General features: G+C 39.7%; 1 protein-coding gene across 2 annotated transcripts; it reads right to left on the bottom strand.

The window, feature by feature from the left end:
- Positions 1-1,419: 1,419 nt before the first annotated feature.
- On the bottom strand, positions 1,420-21,425 carry LOC137277764 (15-hydroxyprostaglandin dehydrogenase [NAD(+)]-like). 2 transcript variants are annotated; one of them, XM_067809685.1, is made up of 15 exons: positions 21,367-21,425; positions 21,142-21,246; positions 20,552-20,660; positions 18,660-18,783; positions 18,372-18,478; positions 18,022-18,118; positions 17,512-17,588; positions 16,785-16,930; positions 10,595-10,703; positions 6,909-7,032; positions 6,627-6,733; positions 5,510-5,606; positions 5,054-5,130; positions 4,287-4,429; positions 1,420-2,119 (listed from the first exon to the last, which is right to left on the bottom strand). In XM_067809685.1, the coding sequence occupies exons 3-15, from the start codon at positions 20,642-20,644 to the stop codon at positions 1,993-1,995; spliced, it is 1,428 nt and encodes a 475-aa protein (XP_067665786.1). In that variant the 5' UTR covers positions 20,645-20,660; positions 21,142-21,246; positions 21,367-21,425; the 3' UTR covers positions 1,420-1,992. The 2 variants fall into 2 exon arrangements, with proteins under 2 accessions (XP_067665786.1, XP_067665787.1); XM_067809686.1 differs by lacking the exon at positions 21,142-21,246 and having other exon boundaries at positions 21,367-21,423.
- Between the last annotated feature and the right edge of the window lie 1,814 nt (positions 21,426-23,239).

The following is a 23,239-nucleotide window of genomic DNA, read 5'->3' as shown; positions in this document are numbered from 1 at the left end:
CTTTTTGGAACGTGGACATAAATAAACATTCCATTAAAGTCAAGGCGATATCTTTATGAGGGTGTGCTAAAATATGCATTCATTTTCGATAACGTCATGTGAAGCACAGGTACATTTTTCTGTTGGTATATATACCAAGGCAGACTACAGTAAACGAAACGATACGAAAACTCATCACACATATCCCTTCGACAAAGTGTGTTGATGTCATGGGTAGTCACTAAACTGACAAAAAATCAAGGCACTGTACAGAATAGGATGTCACTGGTGACTGTAGACGTTCTCATCTCAAAATAACATACTGAGTAACAAGTGGGCTAAGTAAATACCAAGCTCACCTCCGCAATGACATTGCAAACGGTATTCAATTGATTTCATGACATGCTTTTTGCCTATGTGTCTAGAGCAACAAATGACCAGGACAATATTGGCATATAAAGTTGGTTTGCGGTTTTAGATACTAGCATTTATATTTATATCTATGTATGCCCACACATGTTTAATGTAGGTCACACCATAGTGGGCTTTATCGACAGGCACTTCACGGGAGAGTTGAGGGTTGTGTGTCAATATGCACGTCAACAACGGGAACACAGTTCACAGCTTCCTGGCGGAGTTCTGTCCTGTACGATCACGTACTTCTTTCAATAAAAACAATAAGTTCAGGGTTTGGACGGTTAGTGTTTCGCGTGCGGAATATATATAATAATTTACTATGCAGAGTTGTGCATTTCTTTTAACAGCATTAAATCAATATCACTACAAATGGGTTTCACAAGTCAGGGTTCGATTTAATGCTTTGTTACTAGTTACTACCAATACTACAAAGTGCAACCTAGTTATTGGTCTAACTTGCACTAGGTGCAAGTCAATTTTTGAGTGGGTAAACTTCGCAATAAAACATCTAAATAATTCAAAACCATATTTCTTTCATGACACTCGGCAATCTAAGCAGAGCATCTGGAATTTGTTTGGTGCAACTAGGTTTTCATGTTAGGTTGCACCTGATGCAAGTAGGTTATCACCTCTTAATTCGATCAATATGCAAGTTGTTCCATGAGGGGAACTGAAAATGATAACGCTTCATCTACTAAGGTTTCAAACAATCCGTGAATAATATGAATGTTGGATTGATTGCAGACTATGTGTTTCGGAAATATCGAATGTTTAGTAATGTTTCAAGGTTAAAAGCCTTCGGTTTTCATGTATTGACATAATGCCATAGTCTTCATATTCTCTGAATGTCGTAACAGTATGACCAGGCGTCATTGGAATTCTGTGTGACTGAGTGGGTTAAACGGCTGACTTTGTGTGCTGGCATAACATGAGTTAGCTCTGGGTGATGATGAGTAGTATATGAGTCATTTTCAAAATAATACTGTTTTGAATAATATTAGAATAATATAACAAATGAGACACTGTGTAGTAATATGTTTCATTCACAAAATGGCAGCATTTCTCCACAGAATTTCTGCATAGTGTAATTTGCTTTATAAGAAAGAATCCATTGTACATTGGCAAATTTGGACCTATTGCTTTACATATTGTTTTCGTTTGAACTGCATTGTCTGTTTATGTGATAGAAACTAACAAAAATGCTAAGGCGGTTACACCACATGAAGATCCAAGTTTGAGTCAGTCTTCAGTAATCCATGTATATCATAAGATGCGACTACTGCTTGTCGTAAAAGGCGATCGTGTGGTCAGACTGGATGACTTGGTTGACATCGTAGGACACCAGCGAGGACTGATTTTCATGCTGTTAATCACTTGTCTGATCCAGACTTGATTATCTGCATACAGCCGCCACAGAGCTAAGATTTGCTAAATGGGGTGCTAAACACCATACAGACAAACACATAAAGTTAAGTCAATTCCAGCAAAACATAAGACGTGCGTTGTCTTCTTCTCTGTTCAATAGCACTGATAAGCATCCGAAAAACAAGCATGATAGACTTGGGAGGATTATTTCGTAGGGCACGTGTCGTGGTATTATTCCACCGGGACCATGCTCAACTTCATCTTCTCCACACCTTCTTTGGCTCTGACTGTGAGGGCTATGCCGTTGATGGTGTCATCCTCCATTGCCAACAGGAACGCCTCAACCACCTGGTCTACCCTGGAACAAACATACATCACACTAGCACCATTATGTTGTTACATTAACACTCCACTGCCACAAAACGATCGTAGCGCTAAGACAGTCGTAACTCATATAATGACTTATAGTATTGTAGTATCGTAACGCAACATATGCCATATTTGGCATTTCACTTTCTTAGAAAAGTACGAATTGTGGCACTTTTTGTTTCAGTCCCATTCGGGATTCGAACCCGCACCCTCAGAGTCAGGCACAAAATCGCACACAAAGCACACAGTTTCAGCCGCCTAGCCCGCTCAGCCTATGGCGACTTCCACAAAGAGGAACTTCAAAAAAAGTACTAGAATTTGTATTTAACTAAGAAACAACTGAAATCCGAAATATGACATATGTTGCATTTGACTACCTTCTTAATGGCATTGTGTAATTAATGACAACCGTAACGCTACGGTCGCTTTGAGGAACGTGTTCTCTTTCGGAAAACTGTATAACTTATATTCACCGTTTGTGCATATTGATGATGTTTGATATCATCCAACTCGTGTAGCCAAGACTATGCAAGACATAGCAAGCACCGGAAAATATCAAATTTGTGCAAAACCAAGTAGAATGCACAGGGCTCGGCATGTCCAGCCGTTTGATAGAAATGGGCCCATTGTCTACCACCCTTCTTGGTAAAGTTAAGGTCGGTGTGGTGCAATGAGCAAAGGAACGCCTATTCCTAGAACCAGTGCTCTCAACCAACAGAATTCATTCTCACTGACACATGGGTGCAACCCATGGCAAACGTTGCCCAATTTGCGACCAGCAATAAGGTGGGTGCTGTGGACACGTTCTGCCTCGTTTCCACACGCATTACCCGGTGCTCACCCCGAGGAATTTGCTCTTCACGATCAGAGATAGGTCAAGTGGACCTTGTATAGTCAAGCTGGCTGGGCTCATCATCGGTTTTTATGCCCTGGATTTTGTATGTCTCTTCACATGGCTGACACTTATTTCTGTACAGAACATGTACGTTCATATTATGTCCAACACCAATGGCTGTTTTTAAACAGCTGTGAAAAGACCTTGTTTTCATCAGGGGTTTTGACGTGCTTCACAAGATGACCATCGGACAAATATATACAAATTTGAGCAGTAATATTTCTGTCATGAAAAGCGTCAGTGTTAAGCAAAGCACGCCCTCACATTGTAATTGATTAATATACACAGCATAGGTGCTCATATGATAGTTAATTTTGAGAGTGTCAACACACGTAATTTCTGATTTAGCCTTTGTCTGCAATTGTATTCTGCTCCAATGTTATACATCTGGAGTTTGTCTATAACATGCATTACTTAGTGTACATATGCCTGATGTTCCACGAGGTTTATCAATACCTCCATCCCTTTTTCTATCTTGCCACATTTCAGATGAAAGAATCGCCCTGTAATGTTCCTTTTTTAATAGAAATGGGGTTTGAGGTCAGTTAACGCCTGCCCTTGCGAATGCTTCTCAAGTTTAGTTAACAAGCAAATTATTTAGGTATTGAGCAATACAGATATTCAGCAAGGGAAGTCAGTACCCTCTGGGGACTTTAGAATATCTGCGGTACAGAATCACAAGTTTTCTGAAGTCAATGATATTTAAACCAACAATTGATCCGTGTACCCCAACTCCCATTTCTGGTTCCTTCCCGCTCCTTGTTAATAATGTCTCTGGAACAGTAGGTTGACGCCAGATCTGTATGTATTTTGCATCGCAAATTCAGACAGATCAGACTTTCAGATCAGTCAATCACCTTACTTTTGGACAGGCATTGTTCTATCTTTGCAGAACCAAGGAGTAACATCCACTGTATCCACGAGAGAATTCAAACATTGACGTAGTGATGTATGGACACAAGGGAATAATTTCCAAAGCCATTTTTGAATACTATAAGGCAGTCAGGCATAATAAGGCACACCCATCGCGACCGTATGTTTCATGTCCATTAATATTGTATTCCACTAGTCATAGTAATTCGATGCTACCGTTGCTGTGTGTACACCATAACTGATCCTAAAACCGTCCATTCAAATGTTTTTGTCGATACAATTTGAAAACTAAAAGATACACCTTCAGAAGTGGGGAAGTATCTCAGTCCATTACAAAGGCTGCATCACATTAGTTTTCTTCAGTTTTTAAGTAAAATATAATGCTTACGTGCAGAACTCGGTTTGTTCCAAAACCTGCATGAAGTGTTCAGCTTGTATGATCTGGTCCAGACCTTTGTAAAATGCTGTCTTAGCACCCGTGGGGCAAATAGTGGCCAGTCGAACCTCTGCAGCTTTCATTTCAGGGTTTTGCTGAAGAAACAATAGTATTACACACAACCAATGGGTTACGACTTTAGTTCTCATTGGCAAAAGCTACACAGGGTATACTTTTCAATGATGTCATTCTCTCCTTGGGTAATATTATCATTTATTTACTAAGGCTACAGGTAGTTCGACATTGTAACTGCTGACCAAAATAAAGGAGAGAGAACTATTTCTGTTTTACACTATACGTTATACATTTACATCAGATTGCGTTTGCATACTAGTTCGGTTTAATCTGCTCCAGAAAAGCCAACGTGCATTCCAAAGCAGATAGTGAGTGAGTTGAGTTCTACGCCGCACTCAGCAATATTCCAGCTATATGACGGCGGTCTGTAAATAATCGAGCCTGAACCTGACAGTCCAGTGATCAACAACATGAGCATCGATCTGCGCAGTTGGGAACCAATGACTTGTGTCAACCAAATCAGCGAGCCTGACCACCCGATTCCGCTAGTCGCCTCTTACGACAAACATAGTCGCTTTCATGGCAAGCGTGGGTTCCAAAGCAGATAGGTTCTGTTCACATATATCGTTATTCATATCGATAGTGAATACTTCAGTATCATGGCATGGTATGTTAATTGCGAGAATTGTTTGAAATTCACTTACTGCCCAACTCGACGTGAAGTGATAAATAGCGCTTTTACTGGCACCATAAACTGGTCCCCAAAAAACAGGCATCAAACCTTAATAAAGAATGAAAGAAAGCTGAACCGTTTAAGTTTTATTTTTAGAAAGGATTTCTTATTCATACAAGTTACTTCATGTAACTACTTCAATTGAACTGTCGCATATTCATCATGTAATGCAATTTTGTGCCGAGACCTTCTCGGTCGTTTGTTTAGTATTTACAGTCAAGCTAAGTCACTGAGGTCTGTATATATATGAGCAGACAATCCGCTGTCTGGCATCATGAGCAAACGCGATACAATGACATGCAAGTCAGCTGTCCTGAACATCTGACCTCAGTCTCCTCCTCCAACATCACTGAAAGCATTTGACCACACACAGGCCTGCTACAGCCTGAACACTTATCTCTGTCAAGCAAAAAGAACTGCCTCATACCTGCAATTGACGCGGCGTTGATGATGACGCCGCCTCTGCCCCCTTTATCCTTCCTCATGTGATTCAGCGCCATCATGGTGCCACGCACAACGGCTGTCTGAACGCAGAGATCAATGACGACAGTGTGAACACAAAGTCCCCAGACTTCACAAAAACAATCCTTGACATCAGAGAGCAATGAAGACAGTATAAACATAATGTCTTAGAAAGAGACAATAGTGACAGTTCCAAGTTCACAATAAACAACTGCAATCCTTTACAAGATTTATAAATACTATGGTACCCCATCATGGTGCCCCGCACAACGCCGCCATGGTAAAGCAGAGATGCAGACAGTATTGTCAACGGGTGAATACGGTGACTGGGGAATTAGGTCTTAATTCAGATGAACCGTACATGTTGACGAAAACGAATGAATAGTTGAGTTCGAACTTCTTTAGTTGCTTATACAAGGCATGACAGAAGTATACATGAATGAGGTGAGCGAACTTCCAGTTCAGCCCCAGGGCCTTTCCTCCGAGCGGCATAATCCTGCTCGCGGTCGTCCCTACACACAGTCGGAATACCGGATTCCACACCACTAATGTAGTTTAGGCAAACATTCAAAAATGGACAGATAGAGAAACACTAGCACTTCTTCTACAGTTGATGTGATGACACAGCCAAGGGGAGTGACCAATAAAGGCCACAGATGTCATATACATTAATTAATGGAAGTGACAAATGAGAGACAGGGTAGCCGACAAGACAGGGTAGCCGGCAAGACAGGGTAACCGACAAGACAATGTACGCTGCGGTCGTGATAAAGAATAAGAATGTAGACTGAATGATAATAGATAATTATGATATGGCCTGGGTACATAGTTTGGGGTTTTGTTAGAAATATTTGGACGATGGCGGTCCTGAATTAGACACAGTAACAGTCCTTACAATAGACGGTGGTGACACGCTAAGTTACCAACAGATAATCTGTTACATGTACAATTATTATGTCTGGTCATTTTTCGGAAATGAGCATTGTGTCAGCATATATACCAGAAATCATAGCTATTCTCTGGGCCAATGAATGGATGTATGGCATGTTAGATAATGATAGGACAAAGTTTCAAACACTTACGAAATTGATTTCCAGCACTTTTTCCCATATTCGTTCATCCAGTATGCCTGCATTATTGCACATTACATCAACATGACCAAATTTCGAGACAGCAGCTTTGAAAGCATCTGAGGAAAAAATACATATACGTACATATTTATTGAGGGTAACCTAATGTAGGCATAAAAGGTAGCGTTGAAGCCGTGATTTATGGAATCTGATTTGAAGGTAAACAAACGGTTAGTCGGCAACGCTACAGCTATTTTAACACTACCGTGGTGGTGTCACTAGTTAAAATCTTACCCTCAAATTCAGGAACATTCGTCACGTCACATTTTACAAAGAAGACATTATCAGCTCCGCTGGAAGTTTGTAGTTCCTTGGCAGTTGCCTCCCCTTGATCCTCATTGATATCCGCGAGACAAACCTGACCGGTAATGGGAATAAAATGTTTGAAAATCTGAGAACATCTCCATAAAACATTTCTATCTTACAAACAAATGTAATTTGGGAATTCCGAATGTCAACCAAACTGCAAAGTAACTGCATTGTTGTTATACTTTCTGCAATTTCTGCGCGCCATGACATCAACAACTAACAGAATTTACTTCTGATCATATTATTGTACTGTGACGGTACACAGTCCTGAATGAAACTGGTACAGAATTGAAGCTACATCATTTCAGAAGACAACTTCTGACTGAAGCCAGACACGACATCTTTTAATTGTTCAACTGAAGTGGTCTCGGGTCTCCACACTGAGAGGCATCGTGTCGCAGTAAACGACGTGATACGAATGACATCCAGGCATTGCAACTCGTAATGTTTGAAACTGTATGTGGAATCCGTGTCAAAATCGTAACAATTAACTAAAGAGTCACAAAACTGGAACACTGCGACAACTTAACATTTATGCCCTTTGTCGCATTGTCGTTTATGGACAAATATTCTTTTCCACCCCAATCCATACAGAGCGAAAGGAAGCAAAAAACACATGTTGGGGTGCAAGGATCAACGTCTCGTACACCAAATGATTCTGGAAGAGGATAAACCATATCACCTCTCAAGTGCTGGACTGACCACAAAAAAGCGTATGCCCCTGTCTCTCCTTTCCGTTGACCTCCCTGGCCGGTATAAACCAGACTGAACTTGTCATAATTAAAAAGCTCTATATCTCGGACTGTCGTTATTTCAGATTTCGGACCAAAGATAGATACACCTAAAAACATTGCCTTATAATCCGGACTGAGCACGAAGTCTGCTTGGCCGATAAACTTTGAATAAACAACCCGTTGATTGCTTTGGATATTTTGTCTCATTTACTGGTTTGGGTACTTTGTCTTATTTACTGAACAGGAAGTCCATTTGGCCAACAAACCTTGTTTGGTTCATGCATTTTGTCTAGCGGTCTATTTTGTCAAGTGTATATGATGCGACGTTTCGGTATGTATTCTTATACCGTTATCACTCTTGCTTGACAACGGTATATGAATCCATACCGATCGTTGCACTTTTGATTCGCGATTGTACGCTTATAAGTTTGTTTATTTGGGTTTTTTCACAATCACCAATGTATATTATATGTCATGAATAGGTGATAATTGTGTTTTCTGTTTGTTTTCTTTTCGGTTGCATGTGACCTTTAAGATGTAAAATATTAAAGGGTAGTATCTCATAAATCTGCATACATGAGATGTTTGACACTATATATGACTAGCTAGGATATAAAAAATTATGTACGGGTAGTTAAAATAGCTTTGCAGGTCTTGGTACTTAATAAGATCCCTTCATGTGAAGAGAGAATATAACCAAGTTTCTGCACATCACTAAAACGGGGGATGTCAGGGCGCACTAAAACACACTTGGCCTATAGATCAGGTACATATAGTGGACAGTGTAGGAGGACAGGCACCTCGACTTCAACGACGTGTGTACATGCAAGGACATCTAAACCTTGACAGGGCGATGTCGCATATGGAGGCGCGTCACTCATCTCCACAGCCGGACAGTCAGACGGACCCAGCCCATATCTCCACCTTCAGCATTGTTAGGAGCGAAACGTCGTAGACCGTGGAAGAAATGCATAGCCCTGTTCTGTGCTGTGAGGCCACACCACAGAGTCGTATGAAGTAGTAAAGGTGTCGAATTCCATAACTCCTAAAACCTTGTACTTGGAACTGAGCAATCCTAGAGTTCTGCTAGCTGCGCTGGCCGATGCTTTCGCCATTCGATTGTAGTCAGGTGCTCGGTTAAAAGAATTCCAAGGTAATTATAAAAGTTCGTGATCTCTAAAACATCTTCTCCACAGGCAAAAGTAGCAAGTGCCCGGGATGTTGATGCTGGTCTAAAGAGGATGATCTTTGATTTCCCTTTGTTGACAATCGTAGAGTTGGTTCAATTTACTTTCTGATTCAGCAAGTGAAATAAGTCGTCAGCATAGGCGAACACTCCAACAGTCTTGTTTATGACAACGCCGAGATATAAATTATTCATCGTGGTTAAGAGATCGTTTACGTAGAGATTAGAGAGAAGTAATGATGTATGTAAACTTGTATCTTCGTTTCAATCCACACTGCAATCAAACCAGAAAGTATGTCTACCGTTCGATCTCACACAGTCCTTCGACAGTTCTGTAAAGGTAGGTAATGGCATTAAACGTTTTACCTTTTATGTTCATCTTCAGCAATTTCGAGCACAGTATAGAACGATCAATAAGGGCATATGCTTTATGTTGATCGTTAAAGGTGGACTTTTTCATAGATTTGAGTGTTTCAATAATTTACCTAAGTGATGAAACATGTTCAATGGTAGATCGACCTCTTCTGAACCCGTTATCCTCTAAAACCTGGTTCTTTTCGATGTACGTGTTGCCGATCCCTGATGTGTCAAACTAGCTGCTATAGGAGCAGCTGTCATGCTGTAAGTGCATGCAAAATGATTGGCATTGATTATCAGCCCGGCAACCCAAACAACCTGTGAGGCACGGGAAAGTTAACCGTTATGACTTTTACCACCACGTACCTATTGACAATGCGAATGTTATGGTGTTGCATTATCACGATTTGGTCAAATTTTGACACTTTTGCATGATTTCGTAAAGATATCAATGCATTTGTTTCCCCATCTGGGAGTTCAGAGGTATGGAAGGTTTAGGTGGCTGCTTAAGTCATAATATTCCTTATCACCCATGCAGTAACAAACAGGCAATGTGCTGTTTGGGAGACCAGTACAAATTCATCTCATACACCCAGAGAATCAAACTGCTGTCTCGCAACAACAACAAAAGACAACATGCGTCATCTACATAGTGTTTTTGGACTCCCTGTATGGGTGAAATGAATGAAGTCCACGTTTGGTGTTCCTTGCCGTGATATAGCCTGAATGTTACTCACTCAATCCTCTCATATTGTATAATATTTTCTGAGAAAAAGCTTTCTTTGCTTTGGTTTCATTTCATAATGTTACGGTTTAGGAATTGAGGTTTCAGAAGATCTATGAGTTCACTTTTTAACAGTTTTTTTAACAGTTTTAGGAATTGCATTTATAAATCGCTGCGAGTTTCAAGAAATAATATATCTGTATGTAACCAAGTAACTTTAATCTTTGACACTGGGCTTACATTTCATATCTCTAGTAACTTTCTAGTCACACTTTTGTGATTCGTATTTATTTTTTAGCCATTCGTATTTATTCCAGCGAATTTATTCAAACTTCCACCAGGGGCATGACAGCAAGGTTACACGAATGTTCAGTCTGAAAAATATATTTATGGTCATTTTTGAGTTACTCCTTTGGGATTTAATGTAACTGTACTTTGTATGAATTTTATTTCCTTATTTCAACATAATCTGGGCAAGATGAGGGTTCAAATCACACTCAGCGCTTTAAACGTTTGTGACTCATAAAAATGATAGTTGATAAACATGGCATCTTAATTTACAAAAGTACGCTCTCATACCAATAAAGAACTGCACGTAAGACAGCTTTACCTTTGCACCTTTCTTCAATACTGCTTCAGCTACGCCCCTTCCGAATCCCTCTGCACCACCAGTGATGAACACTACTTTATCCTTCAGCTGCATATCGACTTCAGGTATGCTGTAGGTGGAAACAATGCATGTATGTATAATATATACTCAAACTGTTCTATGCACCTGTAATGCAATGTAATTAGTAGACATATACAGGTCGGAGTGAATAAGCTGCAAAACTAATAATGTTAGTATCACAGGGGACATAGAAATTTGTATTGACATACAACATTAAGTGATTTGTCGTTTTCATATACACCTTACCCTGATGAGATGAACTATATAGTCTTACAAAGGAATAGCTTGACCAATTCATAAACATTCACTTAATCGGTTGCTGCTCACGTCCCTGAGCAGGTCAAACATTGTGAAGAGCAGTCGTATTTTTAATTTTCTGTTAAAATATGACATTGCATAGGAAATGTTGCATTCGTTTTGGCCATTCCCAAACGGACAGTAAAACCACGAGGTACTTATCACAGTGTGATACTGTATGAAAACATTTTAGAGCATGACATGAAAACTCTTCCATACGAAAGACGAAGTCTATGGAAACATGTGAAAGTATAATTCAGACTATGGATAGGTGAGTGAGTTTTTCTTCTCGTCTCTTTAAAGACAATGATGTGCAGTCTTATCTCCTGTTGAAACCAAATTGATGATTCTGCTGGACGTTTGTTGGTTTGATCAACGACATGGACTTTGTACTGGCTGATAACATGACGTAAATATGCAACACTACAACCAGCCGGTGACAGGACAGAAGGACGCAACCAATATCCGGCACATTAAATTACATCATCGGAGATTCTGACCCAAACTCCTCATGATATTAAAGTACACGTCTTCGGTGTTCCACTCAAAAACATCGTAGACGGTTCTTTTCCCGTATCTATAATAATTGCATGTCTCCTGGTCAGAACACCACCAGAGGAATAAACAATGATAATTTCACGGGCTGGACTGACAGGATTTGCCCTACATAACATATCTCTTACATTGACCTACAAACGCTTGGCTTTCAGCTTATGCTGTAAGACAGACGCTCAAATGCTTTTGTCGGGGTACGTGTATGCACAATGGAGTGTTTATACAAACTGCACCCAATACTGTTACTCGTAACAGTTGGTGTTATTCGTAATTTGTACTCACCGCGCTGCCGGCTGCGGATATAGTTATAGCCTCTCTCGATATTGTGTTCAAAGTTCACTCGAACTTTCAACTTTCTGCTTTCACACTATCGGAATTGCAAAAAAGACTTTTGCAAAGCAGTGTTGAAAAGCAGCAGTGAACATACTTCTTCTCCACTGAGGAGACACTGGACACGTGTTGATTACACTCTTTTGTAATAAATGCTGGAGTTTCAAGGACTGTATACATGTATTTATGTAATGATGATAATGTTTTATTTGCGTACGACCGGTGCCTCCGAAATAGCCAGGAAAAGTCTAAAGTTTCGGCGCCCTAAATCATGGTGCCGTGTCTAAGAGTGGATATCGATGTCACTACAAACAAAAAAAACGAATCAAACATGGTGCTGGTATGTTTCAACACCCTTGTTTTTTACTGTTTTTGACATTTTTTTCATTTCACTCAAACTCAACGAATATTGAATCAGAGACTTCAGTTGCTTCACAGCAAGTACTAGTTCTAACTTAGGTCGTCATCTGAAAAGGAATAGACGGGAAATACAATCTGATGTACGTCTCTATGTAGCAGTGTCACCCAAACCAGTAGGCGAAAGATAACACTGCTACAAAAAGACGCACACCTGACCGTACTACCAGAGGGGGGCGTTTGCAGCCTATTTATCTTACCACCATGTTAAATGTACAAAATATCATTTTGGTAGAAGATTACTGAAGATCGATAAGCTTGTTACCGACTATGAGGGGTGTAAACGACATGGCATCTGCCTCTTTAGATCTCGACTTGATGTTTAAAATCAGTGAAACTTAAAAACTTCCATAAAAATGATTAGCTATGATGAGTGTGCCAACGATTCAATTTATAAAATATACTCTTCAAAAAATAAACTTGACATAGGGAAAATTGAATTTTAAGAAATATTTGACTGAAAGCAGTCCATGCTGAATCCCAGCATGTGGAGGAATGGTTGCCGACGACAAAACGTCTGAAAAGGGAAACGTTGAACAAAAACATAACGTTACACTCATGTCTCGTTACACTCGCTTAAAGGAATCCTCCGTGAAATGTACGTGCATCATGAACGTTTCATCACCCAGAGCTGAAGAATATCACTGTAGGCTTTAAGAAGTCACATCAATTGTTCTCTACATACATTGCTTTAAGCCATCAAAGACGACAAGAGAATGAAAAGAATGACAGAAGGTCAACGACACAACGTTAAGTACAGAATTTAACATTTGTCACAGTTCACCGCTTTATAAATTGCATTGTGTAATCACAGCTTTCTGCCGTGGGAGCCGTGCCAATTAACACGTGACTGGGGTGCACAAAGTTCGCAGTCTAGACTACCCGTTGTCCGACTTTGCGTGATGGCGATTAGGTGCCTGACTCTGTATTTGTACTTTACTAAGACAATGGAATCCCAAATCTAACATGTTACAACCCATTCTTGTCGTGATAGGCGGCTGACGGTGTCGATTGACAACGTTCGTTGCATGTCATCATAATCCAGATAAATGGGGGGAAATGTCTCTTAGGACTTCATTTTTCACGTCAATTAGTAGCCCGAACGATACCGTTCGTAAGTGATGTTATACTGCACGTATACATTTCTTGACATTTCTGAGAAAAGGAACATAAAGTGGTCACACACACACACACACACACACACACACATATATATATATATATATATATATATATATATATATATGCTTACACATGATTAAAGTATGCTACTACATAAAGGACACCATCCACAGATAATTAAAGTATGGTTGGAGGTAGTGATACACTCGCAGTTCTGTCGTGTGTCAATTTGTACCCAACGACGGAAACATTGGTCACTGAGTCCTGGCGTGAGCTCTGTCACGTGATTATGACCCTGTACCGTTTCGACCCTCTTTCAGTGAAATAATTAGCTCAGGATTTGGTACGGTTAATGTGATCCTTTCGCGTTAAATTGAATAGTTATGGAGTATGCGGGTTTATATGCCGCTTTTACCAACACTAAGGTAATAACACTACAGATGGGTTTCACTAGTTGTACCCATTAGAGCAACTGAACCCGATATAACGACCTAACAGCATGGCTACCCCAACACCCCTGAATAATGTCTTTGACATGAATGTTAGGTTTCGTAGACTGTAATATTGCACGTAAATAAGGGTCTGTTATGTTTCAAGACATTCATGCATTTACAAATTGTCATACACTTCGGGTTTTCTCAGTTTCGTAACTGTTTACATATTACCAGGTATTTTTATCAAAAGGTAAATAGAAAATGGCCCATTTTCAAAATATGTCAGTTTTTCGTTTTATGTTAGTTTCTCTTAATTATAATATTATGAAGGGTGACATGATATTGAATTATATGATATACACTATCACTGTAACATGACAATTCGTAAATCATTTTAAATGCTAAAATGGACTTTGGCGTTTCTTTATGATATTCAATATCAACCTCAGATTATTGTTGTCAGGCAAACCAATACTGAATGTCAACATGTACATGTCGCAAGTATTTCCAAACGTGGAGACAAAACAAGATGTAGTAATTTGTTTTATTCACAAAATATCAACGATTACTCACATCTCCCATAATATTAGTGCAGTTTGCCTTATGACAAAGATTCCAGGCTCTGCATATTGGTAAATATGGACCCATCTATATCGTGTTAACTGCTATATCTGTTTAAATGACGCAAAACTAAGAAAACCTGCTTGGCGCTTACAATTTCTGAATATCCAGGTCAGAGTCGGCCTTCAGCAACACATGCTTCTCGTAGATGGCAACTTAGGGGATTGCCTGGTCCAGACTCGATTACTAGTATCTAAAGATAGCTGTCATACCGCTGGGATTTCCCAAACGCGGCGTTCAACAACATACAAAAACGATGCCAGTTAAACTTGAACATGCGCGTCATTTTCGTTTTTGTTCATCTAAGCACTAATAAGCACCCCAAAATCAAACGTGATAGATTTCAATATTTCTTTAAGATACTTTCAACACTATTGCTTCGTATTTCAGGGGAGACTATGTATGGTGTGTGTCGTGGTATTATTCGGCTGGGACCATTTTCAGCGTCATCTTCTCCACACCTTCTTTGGCTCTGATGGTGAGGGCAGTGCCGTTGATGGTGTCGTCCTCCATTGCCATCAGGAACGCCCCAACCACCTGGTCTACCCTGGAACACACAGAAATCACAGTACCATCGAAGAAAAAACAACAACTGTTCTTAGGCTGTAACTCTGTGTCCCTCATATTTACACAACAGCAAATAGGATATGTTGAAATAACTCACTTCGGCTTAGCTGGGCATTCCGTGGGGTGCACAAAAGGATGTCCAGAAAACCATGTTTCCTCGTGAAATCGGGCAAGAGTAATGAAAAATACAATTAGCTCCTGAAAACAATAGATCAGATCACAGGTGGCAAAACGGTTGCCCAGCCTAGTATAACGATGGGCCATCGACTCACCTGGCATGAAATGCATGCGCTTCCTACGGACACGGGGGTCATCTCAAAGATATTTTGTCCTTTTCGTGTTGAATAGGTCTCATCTAACATTAACGTCTTATGTGTCTTCCTTTCATGAAGTTTATTTAAATATGTCTAAAACAGTATTATACATCGTACCCATAGAAAATTATCATATCATATATCTCAAAATATAAGTGGCATGACCGCCCGACGACTGGGCATTGTTATTATATGATGGGGACATGTCGTGTACTTCCTTTCTGTAATTCCCCTATAGTACTATCAGATCTTCGCTGATATCTGTATCCCCAGCCCGACCCCAACTATCGTCTGCTTCACCTCTCCAGGTTTTGCGTCTGAGACGACCCCTCCTACCTGTTTCTTTTTTAAGTGATAGTGAGACTCCTTGGTATTTACATCTTGAATAGTTTCAGCATTAAAGTTATTTTTCAGACAGCTATCGTTTGTAATGAAGATAAGTGTAATTTTAAAATGGACATTTAAATTGTGCCCTTTGTAATACAAGATCATCGCACAATAATTTGCACGAAGCCATGGTCTGTTCCAAAAATTCGCATTGTTCATTTCTGCACTCATTTCCCGTCTGTCCTCAGTAAAGTCTTTTTCTAGGCCGAACCTATTTTAACAGATATTTCACAATTTGGCATATCAACTACATGAATTGTAGAGATAAACGTGAAACATAAGGGTTTTTCTTCTATTTCCGACATTACTATTACAATGTTACACTGCGAGCTCTTTCGACAAAACGAACGTAGCGCAAAGACTATCGTAACGCTACGCTCGCTTTTAGGAAGGTGTCCTATTTTGGAAATGAGTGGCGATTATATCCAGTGTCTGTGGATACTGATGGTGTTTGGAATCATTCAACTCGCATAACCAAAACGAATTCAAGAAGTCAGGGCGAAATACCAACACGCAGCGTAAAAACTTCGTTCAAGACAATTTATCAATGACATAAATTCCATGTGGATAAACAGACGATAAGTGGGTGGACATTTTTCAGTCAGTAACCTTACTTTTGTCCTACCTCTCTACCATTAACAGTGATGTTAATGGTAGTTCGAACCAAGGGTGATACATTGGAAAGGTGACTGTTTTGGTAATTGCATATCACCTACATGAATTGTAGAGATAAACGTGAAATATCAGGGTTTTTTCTATTTTTGACATTACTATTACAATGTTAACTGCGATCTCTTTCGACAAAACGAACGTACCGCTAAGACAATCATAATCTCTAGCATTAACAGTGATGTTAATGGTGTTTCGAACCAAGGGTGATACATTGGAAAGGTGACTGTTTTGGTTATTGTACTCCTCTATCCCTGGTACCTCGATGTCACCGTTGCGGCATAGAGAAAACAACTGATTCAAACAACTGTCATTGAAAACGTTTTGCAGACATAACTTCAAAACCGGGAGATCATCAGAAATCGGGGAGTGCATCAGAACAAAAGGCTACAGTTTTCAGTTAAAGGAATAGCTTACGTGCAATGCTCAAAACGTTCTATTGTCTGCTTGAAGTGTGCATATTGTACGATCTGGTCTTCCTCCAAGTCCAGAAGAGCCGTTTTAGCTCCCGTAGGGCAGATGCTGACCAGTCGAACTTCGGCAGCCTTCATTTCAGGGTTTTGCTGGAGAAACGATGGCATTACACAGTGTGCATAGGTTAGTTCACATCAGCGATATCCCAGCCATACACAGGGCATAGTCATTCAATGTTGGGGTAACATTGTCACTGATTCATTGAGGAGGCTGCATGCAAAATATCAAAAAGACATGAAATTACTAAATTTGGTATCATTAATCAAAAACGTGTCTCAAATCTAATTATGTAACAAATGCTTGTGTGACAAAATTATCATATAGTATGATTAGAAGCAAGATAAAGGGAAATAACAGCGTAACATAAATACGCGCTCCTACTGTCACATCCTGTCGCATACGGTATGTGCCCAAACCACGGTATGCAATCTCTTTAACACGACCAGTAACTGCTGGCCATATCATCAAGACTAAGAATTTCTGTTATACATAATACGTTACAAATTAACATCAGCGTGCGTCATGGTAGTCGAGACAAGGCGTTGTTCATTCAAACAGAAGACATTTTCTGGATGTGTATATCGACATTTATATGGATGACTATGATTAAGAATATCTCTTGATGAAAACACAATGTGTAGATTTCAAGAAATGTTCCAAATTCACTTACTGCCCAACTGGACGTGAAATGATAAACAGCGCTCTTGCTAGCTCCATAAACAGGGAACCACATTCTAGGCACCAAACCTTAAGTATAAGTGAAAGAAACATTTAAAGTTCATTCCTGGTAACGATTCATGTAACTGCGACAGTTCAGGTGTTTCAAGGTCATCCTGTAATACAAATGCAACCTTGTGACGAGAACAACTTTGTTGTTTGTTCAGTATTTATTTCCCAGATAAATAAGTTTGCAATCTGAGAATACACGAGCACACAGACTGACATTGAGAGTAAACGGGACACGACGACCTGAGAGTCAGGTAACCTGACCATCCGACCTTTGACGCCTTTACAACCATGGGCTGCTAAGGGTAGTTCAGACCAGGATTTTCGCTTTTGCGGTTGCTGAGTCAAATAAAGAGGACTCCTCTTCCCCATCTCCTCCATCTTCACTCAAACCATTCCACCATACACAGATCAGTGTAACAGACATTACTAGACAAGAATGACCACCTCATACCTGCAATTGACGCCGTGTTGATGATGACGCCGCCTCTGCCTCCTTTATCCCTCCTCATGTGATTCAGCGCCATCATGGTGCCCCGCACAACGGCTGTCTGAACGCAGAGAGTAATGACGATAGTATAATAATAGTGATGAGAGAGGGAGAGAGAGAGAGAGAGGGAGGGAGGGAGGGAGAGAGAGAGGTGGAAACACTTCCAAGTTACCAATAGATAATCTGTTCCACGATTTGCCATTAATATGAGCATTGTGTCTGTACGGAAATCATAAACCATGGCAATTCTCTGGTCATACGAACGGATGTATGGTAAATGGTATATGCCAATATGACAAATTCTAAACACTTACAAAGTTGATTTGCAGCTGTTTTTCCCATATTCGTTCATCCATGATGCCTGCATTATTGCACATTATATCAACATGACCAAATTTCGACACGGCAGCTTTGAAAGCATCTAGACAAAAGAAATACATAGATGTACGTACATATGCATCACGGTTAATGCGTGTGGATGTTAATGGTTGAGTTAAAGCCGTACTTTACAAAATCAGAACTAGAGGTAAACGAATCACTAGTCGTCAGCATCTGCAACTATTATAACACAAGCATGGTAGTGTCAATAGCTGGTATCTCACCCTCAAATTCAGCAACATTCGTCACGTCACACTTCACAAAGAAGACATTATCAGCTCCGCTGGAAGTTTGTAGTTCCTTAGCAGTTGCCACCCCTTGATCCCTCTTGACATCTGCGAGACACACCTGACCGGAAATGGGTATATAATTCTTGACGATCTGAGAAAATCTCTAAAGAAAGTTTTATCTTGAAAACATAAATACACTCTGGGAATTCCGAATGTCAAACAAACTACAACGTGATCACGATTAGTGTTATTATACTTCATTCTATTCCTGATCACAATTCCATCGACATCAAACAGAATTTACTTTATGTTTGTGAAATATAACAGTGTTCTTGTGAGATTGTACACAGCTCTGAATCAGGGTGATACAGAATCGTGGATGAAGACAATTGCTCTGAATCAGTGTGATAGGAAATCGTTGTAGAAGACAACTGCTCTGAATCAATATGATAAGGAATCGCTGTAGAAAACAACTGCTCTGAATCAGTGTGATACAGAATCGCTGTAGAAGACAACCGATCTGAATCAAGGTGATACGAAATCGTTGTAGAAGACAATTGCTCTGAATCAGTGTGATACAGAATCTCTGTAGAAGACAACTGCTCTGAATCAAGGTGATAAAGAATCTCTGTAGAAGACAACTGCTCTGAATCAAGGTGATGAAGAATATCTGTAAAAGACAACTGCTCTGAATCAAGGTGATACTGAATCGCTGTAGAAGACAGTTGTCAGTTGATTGTCAAAATGTCCGAACAGCGGAGACAAAGTCATCGTTTGACATCTCAGTGTCGAAGAAACGTCCGAAATATCCTTACTTTCTTTAAAAAATAACTACAGATGATTTAACGTTCGGATACGGGCTTTTAGGCAGCGAGCAGCAACATTACTATTATTCCGTGCTCCCATATTTAATGAAGTTAACTCGACCTGCTGTTTCTGCCAAATGGTCTCGCGGGCCATGCATGTGTAGAGTAGCCCAGGTCAAGCTGAACAAGCTGTAATATCTGAAACTCTGTACAGTGGCGTAACACTCAGTATTGCTAAAATGTCTGTAAGTGATGTTTTTAGAATGTACACTCAGATTAAACACGCCGCATCTAGCCAGGAAGTACGACCTCTACATCATGTGCAGAACTTGGAAAGTGCAGCGGAGGACATTGCTCTCGGGGCATCGGTACAGAAAATACAAAGCAAGATCAGCGACTTTTTTACAGTGTGAACAAACTCGTTATTATTTGAATGTGTAATAAATGACTCCATTCTGAGACTGCCTTGTTCCTTATTTCCCGAGTGGTGCCGGTATTGACAGAGTCTACTGTATATGGAATCTTCGTCAAAGGTTTAAATATCAAATGTCACAAAAATACAACGCGACTACGTAATATTTATGCCCCTTCTCGTTTTGACGCTTTTGAACAAATATATATTGTTTATTCTACAGAAGGGCGACTGGGTGATACATCGACAATGCGATGAATGACGAAAATATTGTCATGTTACATTATCTTGCTTTCGTTAATTTTGAAATTTCTTGCTTGTTTTTTTTTGTAAAGGGGTATATGGTGGATTTCATATGTATGGAAAGGGTTTGATGACTGCATAATTGATAATATACCTTATTACCTTTGGGGTAACAGATAGGTAATGTGATGTTTTGGATACATGTGCAAATTTAATCTCATTAAAAAAAACGGAGAATCAAACTGCTGTCGCGAGAAAAAGAAATAAACATGGCGTTGTTGATTCCCCATATAGGTGAAATGAATGTCCACACTTCTGCTGTCGACTGCCGTGATATTTCCAGAAGATTCCTCACTCTGTCATATCATGTACAAGGGTTTGCTTTGCTTGCATTTCATAATGAATTGCACGTAAGACATCTTTACCTTTCCACCTTTCTTCAATACTGCTTCAGCCACGCCCCTACCGAATCCCTGTGCACCGCCAGTGATGAACACTACCTTATCTTTCAGCTGCATGTCGACTTCAGGTATGCTGTAAGTGGATTAATTTAAATATCTGTCGACAAAAGACAGTAAAACCAACTTGTCTAGCACAGATATATTTTTTAGAATGAGTAATGAAATCTAATATACTTTAAACGATACAATGTAAACAGGCTATTGATCGTCAGGTAGATCACCATACTAGGGACCGTGGGGACTTACAATACCTTTGCTACCTGCATGGACCTTTGTGTCACTTTAAAGGCAACGATGTGCCACCTTATCTCATATAGAAACCAAAGTGATGTTTTACCGGTACAGCTAACGACATGGACGTTTGTGCTGGTTGATCACGTGATGTAACAATGGGAAACTACAACCAGAAGTTGGGACGCAACCAATAGGCGGAACATTTAATTACATAATCGGAGACCCTGACCAAACCATGTCGTCATATTTCAGTAGACTACTTCCTCCGCCCTCCGTCCTCACTTAAACTATAACAATCAAAAGCCTCTTTATCAACACACCGTCAGAGGAATAGACAATGATCATGTCACCGGTTGGAGATATTCTGTCGACCTCGAAAGCCTATCTCTCACCATGACCTACAAGCGCTGGGCTTTCAGCTGGTGCTGGAAGACAAACGTTCAAACATTGTTTCCAAGGTAAATGTATGCAGGCGGATTATTTATGCAAACTGCACGCAATATTATTTCTCGTAACACTTGGTGCTGTTCGTAATTTGTACTCACCGCGCTGTCTGCTGTGGATATAGCTATAGTGTCAATCGGTATTGTGTTTAAAGTTCACTGCCTCGAGATTTTGAACTTTCAACTTTCTGCTTGCACACCGTCTGAACTGAAAAAAAACATTTGCAAAGCAGTTTTGAAAGGCAGTGAACATATCTCTCCTCTGCTGAGAGACTCGACACTGGAAACGTATTGTTTAGAATCTGTTATAATAGATGCGGTAGTTTTCAAGGATTGTGTATACATATATTTCCGTAATGATGATAATGTTCTACTAGCGTCCGCCATATAGCAGGAATATTGTTGACTGCAGCGTAAGACTAAACAGACTCATTATTTGTGTGCTTCCAAAATGGTCGGAACAAGTCTAAACATACGGCAACGTTAAAACAAAGAGTCGTCTCTTTGCGTGGGGTATTCTTGTTACTACAAACAATATGTAAGCCGTAGGAATTGAAATCTGTTTGCAACGAATATATAGAGCATATTTCATTTTACTAACGAAATATGGTTTATCTGTAATCAAGTGATTAAGCAGGCACATGAAAGATTCTGTTCATTCCTTTCCAATTTTGTGTAATTAAATTAAACATTATTAACTTTTTAAAAGTCAGATAAACTAAAGCTAAATTCTCCCAAATTTGATTTGATTTAGTTACAATCATCCCAGGCTTGCTGTACTGCACCTTGTTACTATTGACTTGCAGTGCAGCGATGTCATAAGTGTGACGTCACCACTTCATTACGTCATAGCATTGTCAGGGCATTGTAGAAAATCTGTTGTTAAAACGATATCTCTTTGGGGATATCTTATTATCTCACGAAGACGGTATTCAGCTGATTTCACGACATGTTTTTTGCCTATGTGTCTAGGGCAACAAATGACCAGGACAATATTGGCATATAAAGTTGGTTTGCGGTTTTAGATACTAGCATATATATTTATATCTATGTATGCCCACACGTTTAATGTAGGTCACACCATAGTGGGCTTTATCGACAGGCACTTCACGGGAGAGTTGAGGGTTGTGTGTCAATATGCACGTCAACAACGGGAACACAGTTCACAGCTTCCTGGCGGAGTTCTGTCCTGTACGATCACGTACTTCTTTCAATAAAAACAATAAGCTCAGGGTTTGGACGGTTAGTGTTTCGCGTGCGGAATTATATATAATAATTTACTATGTAGGGTTATGCATTTCTTTTAACAGCATTAAATCGATATCACTACAAATGGGTTTCACAAGTCAGGGCTCGATTTAATACTTTGTTACTAGTTACTACCAATACTACAAAGTGCAACCTAGTTATTGGTCTAACTTGCACTAGGTGCAAGTCAATTTTTGAGTGGGTAAACTTCGCAATAAAACATCTAAATAATTTAAAACCATATTTCTTTCATGACACTCGGCAATCTAAGCAGAGCATCTGGAATTTGTTTGGTGCAACTAGGTTTTCATGTTAGGCTGCACCTGATGCAAGTAGGTTATCACCTCTTAATTCGATCAATATGCAAGTTGTTCCATGAGGGGAACTGAAAATGATAACGCTTCATCTACTAAGGTTTCAAACAATCCGGGAATAATATGAATGTTGGACTAATTGCAGAATATGTGTTTCGGAAATATCGAATGTTTAGTAATGTTTCAAGGTTAAAAGCCGTCAGTTTTCATGTATTGACATAATGCCATAGTCTTCATATTCTCTGAATGTCGTAACAGTATGACCAGGCGTCATTGGAATTCGTTGTGATTGAGTGGGCTAAACGGCTGACTTTGTGTGCTGACATAACATGATGAGTAGTATACGAGTCATTTTCAAAATAAGACAGTTTTGTTTGGTTTTATATTAGAATAATATAACAAATGAGACACTG

Source organism: Haliotis asinina, chromosome 3, assembly GCF_037392515.1.
Source record: "Haliotis asinina isolate JCU_RB_2024 chromosome 3, JCU_Hal_asi_v2, whole genome shotgun sequence".
Taxonomy (NCBI): Eukaryota; Metazoa; Mollusca; class Gastropoda; order Lepetellida; family Haliotidae; genus Haliotis; species Haliotis asinina.
This window is presented reverse-complemented; position numbering and strand designations above follow the sequence as displayed.

Coding starts and splice junctions, on each gene's coding strand:
- LOC137277764 (XM_067809685.1), bottom strand. CDS start 20,644: ATGCAGCTGAAAGATAAGGTAGTGTTCATCACTGGCGGTGCACAGGGA. Junction 5,607..6,626: donor AAGTGCTGGAAATCAATTTC/GTAAGTGTTTGA, acceptor CTCTGCGTTCAG/ACAGCCGTTGTGCGTGGCAC. Junction 4,430..5,053: donor ACTTCACGTCGAGTTGGGCA/GTAAGTGAATTT, acceptor TTGTTTCTTCAG/CAAAACCCTGAAATGAAAGC.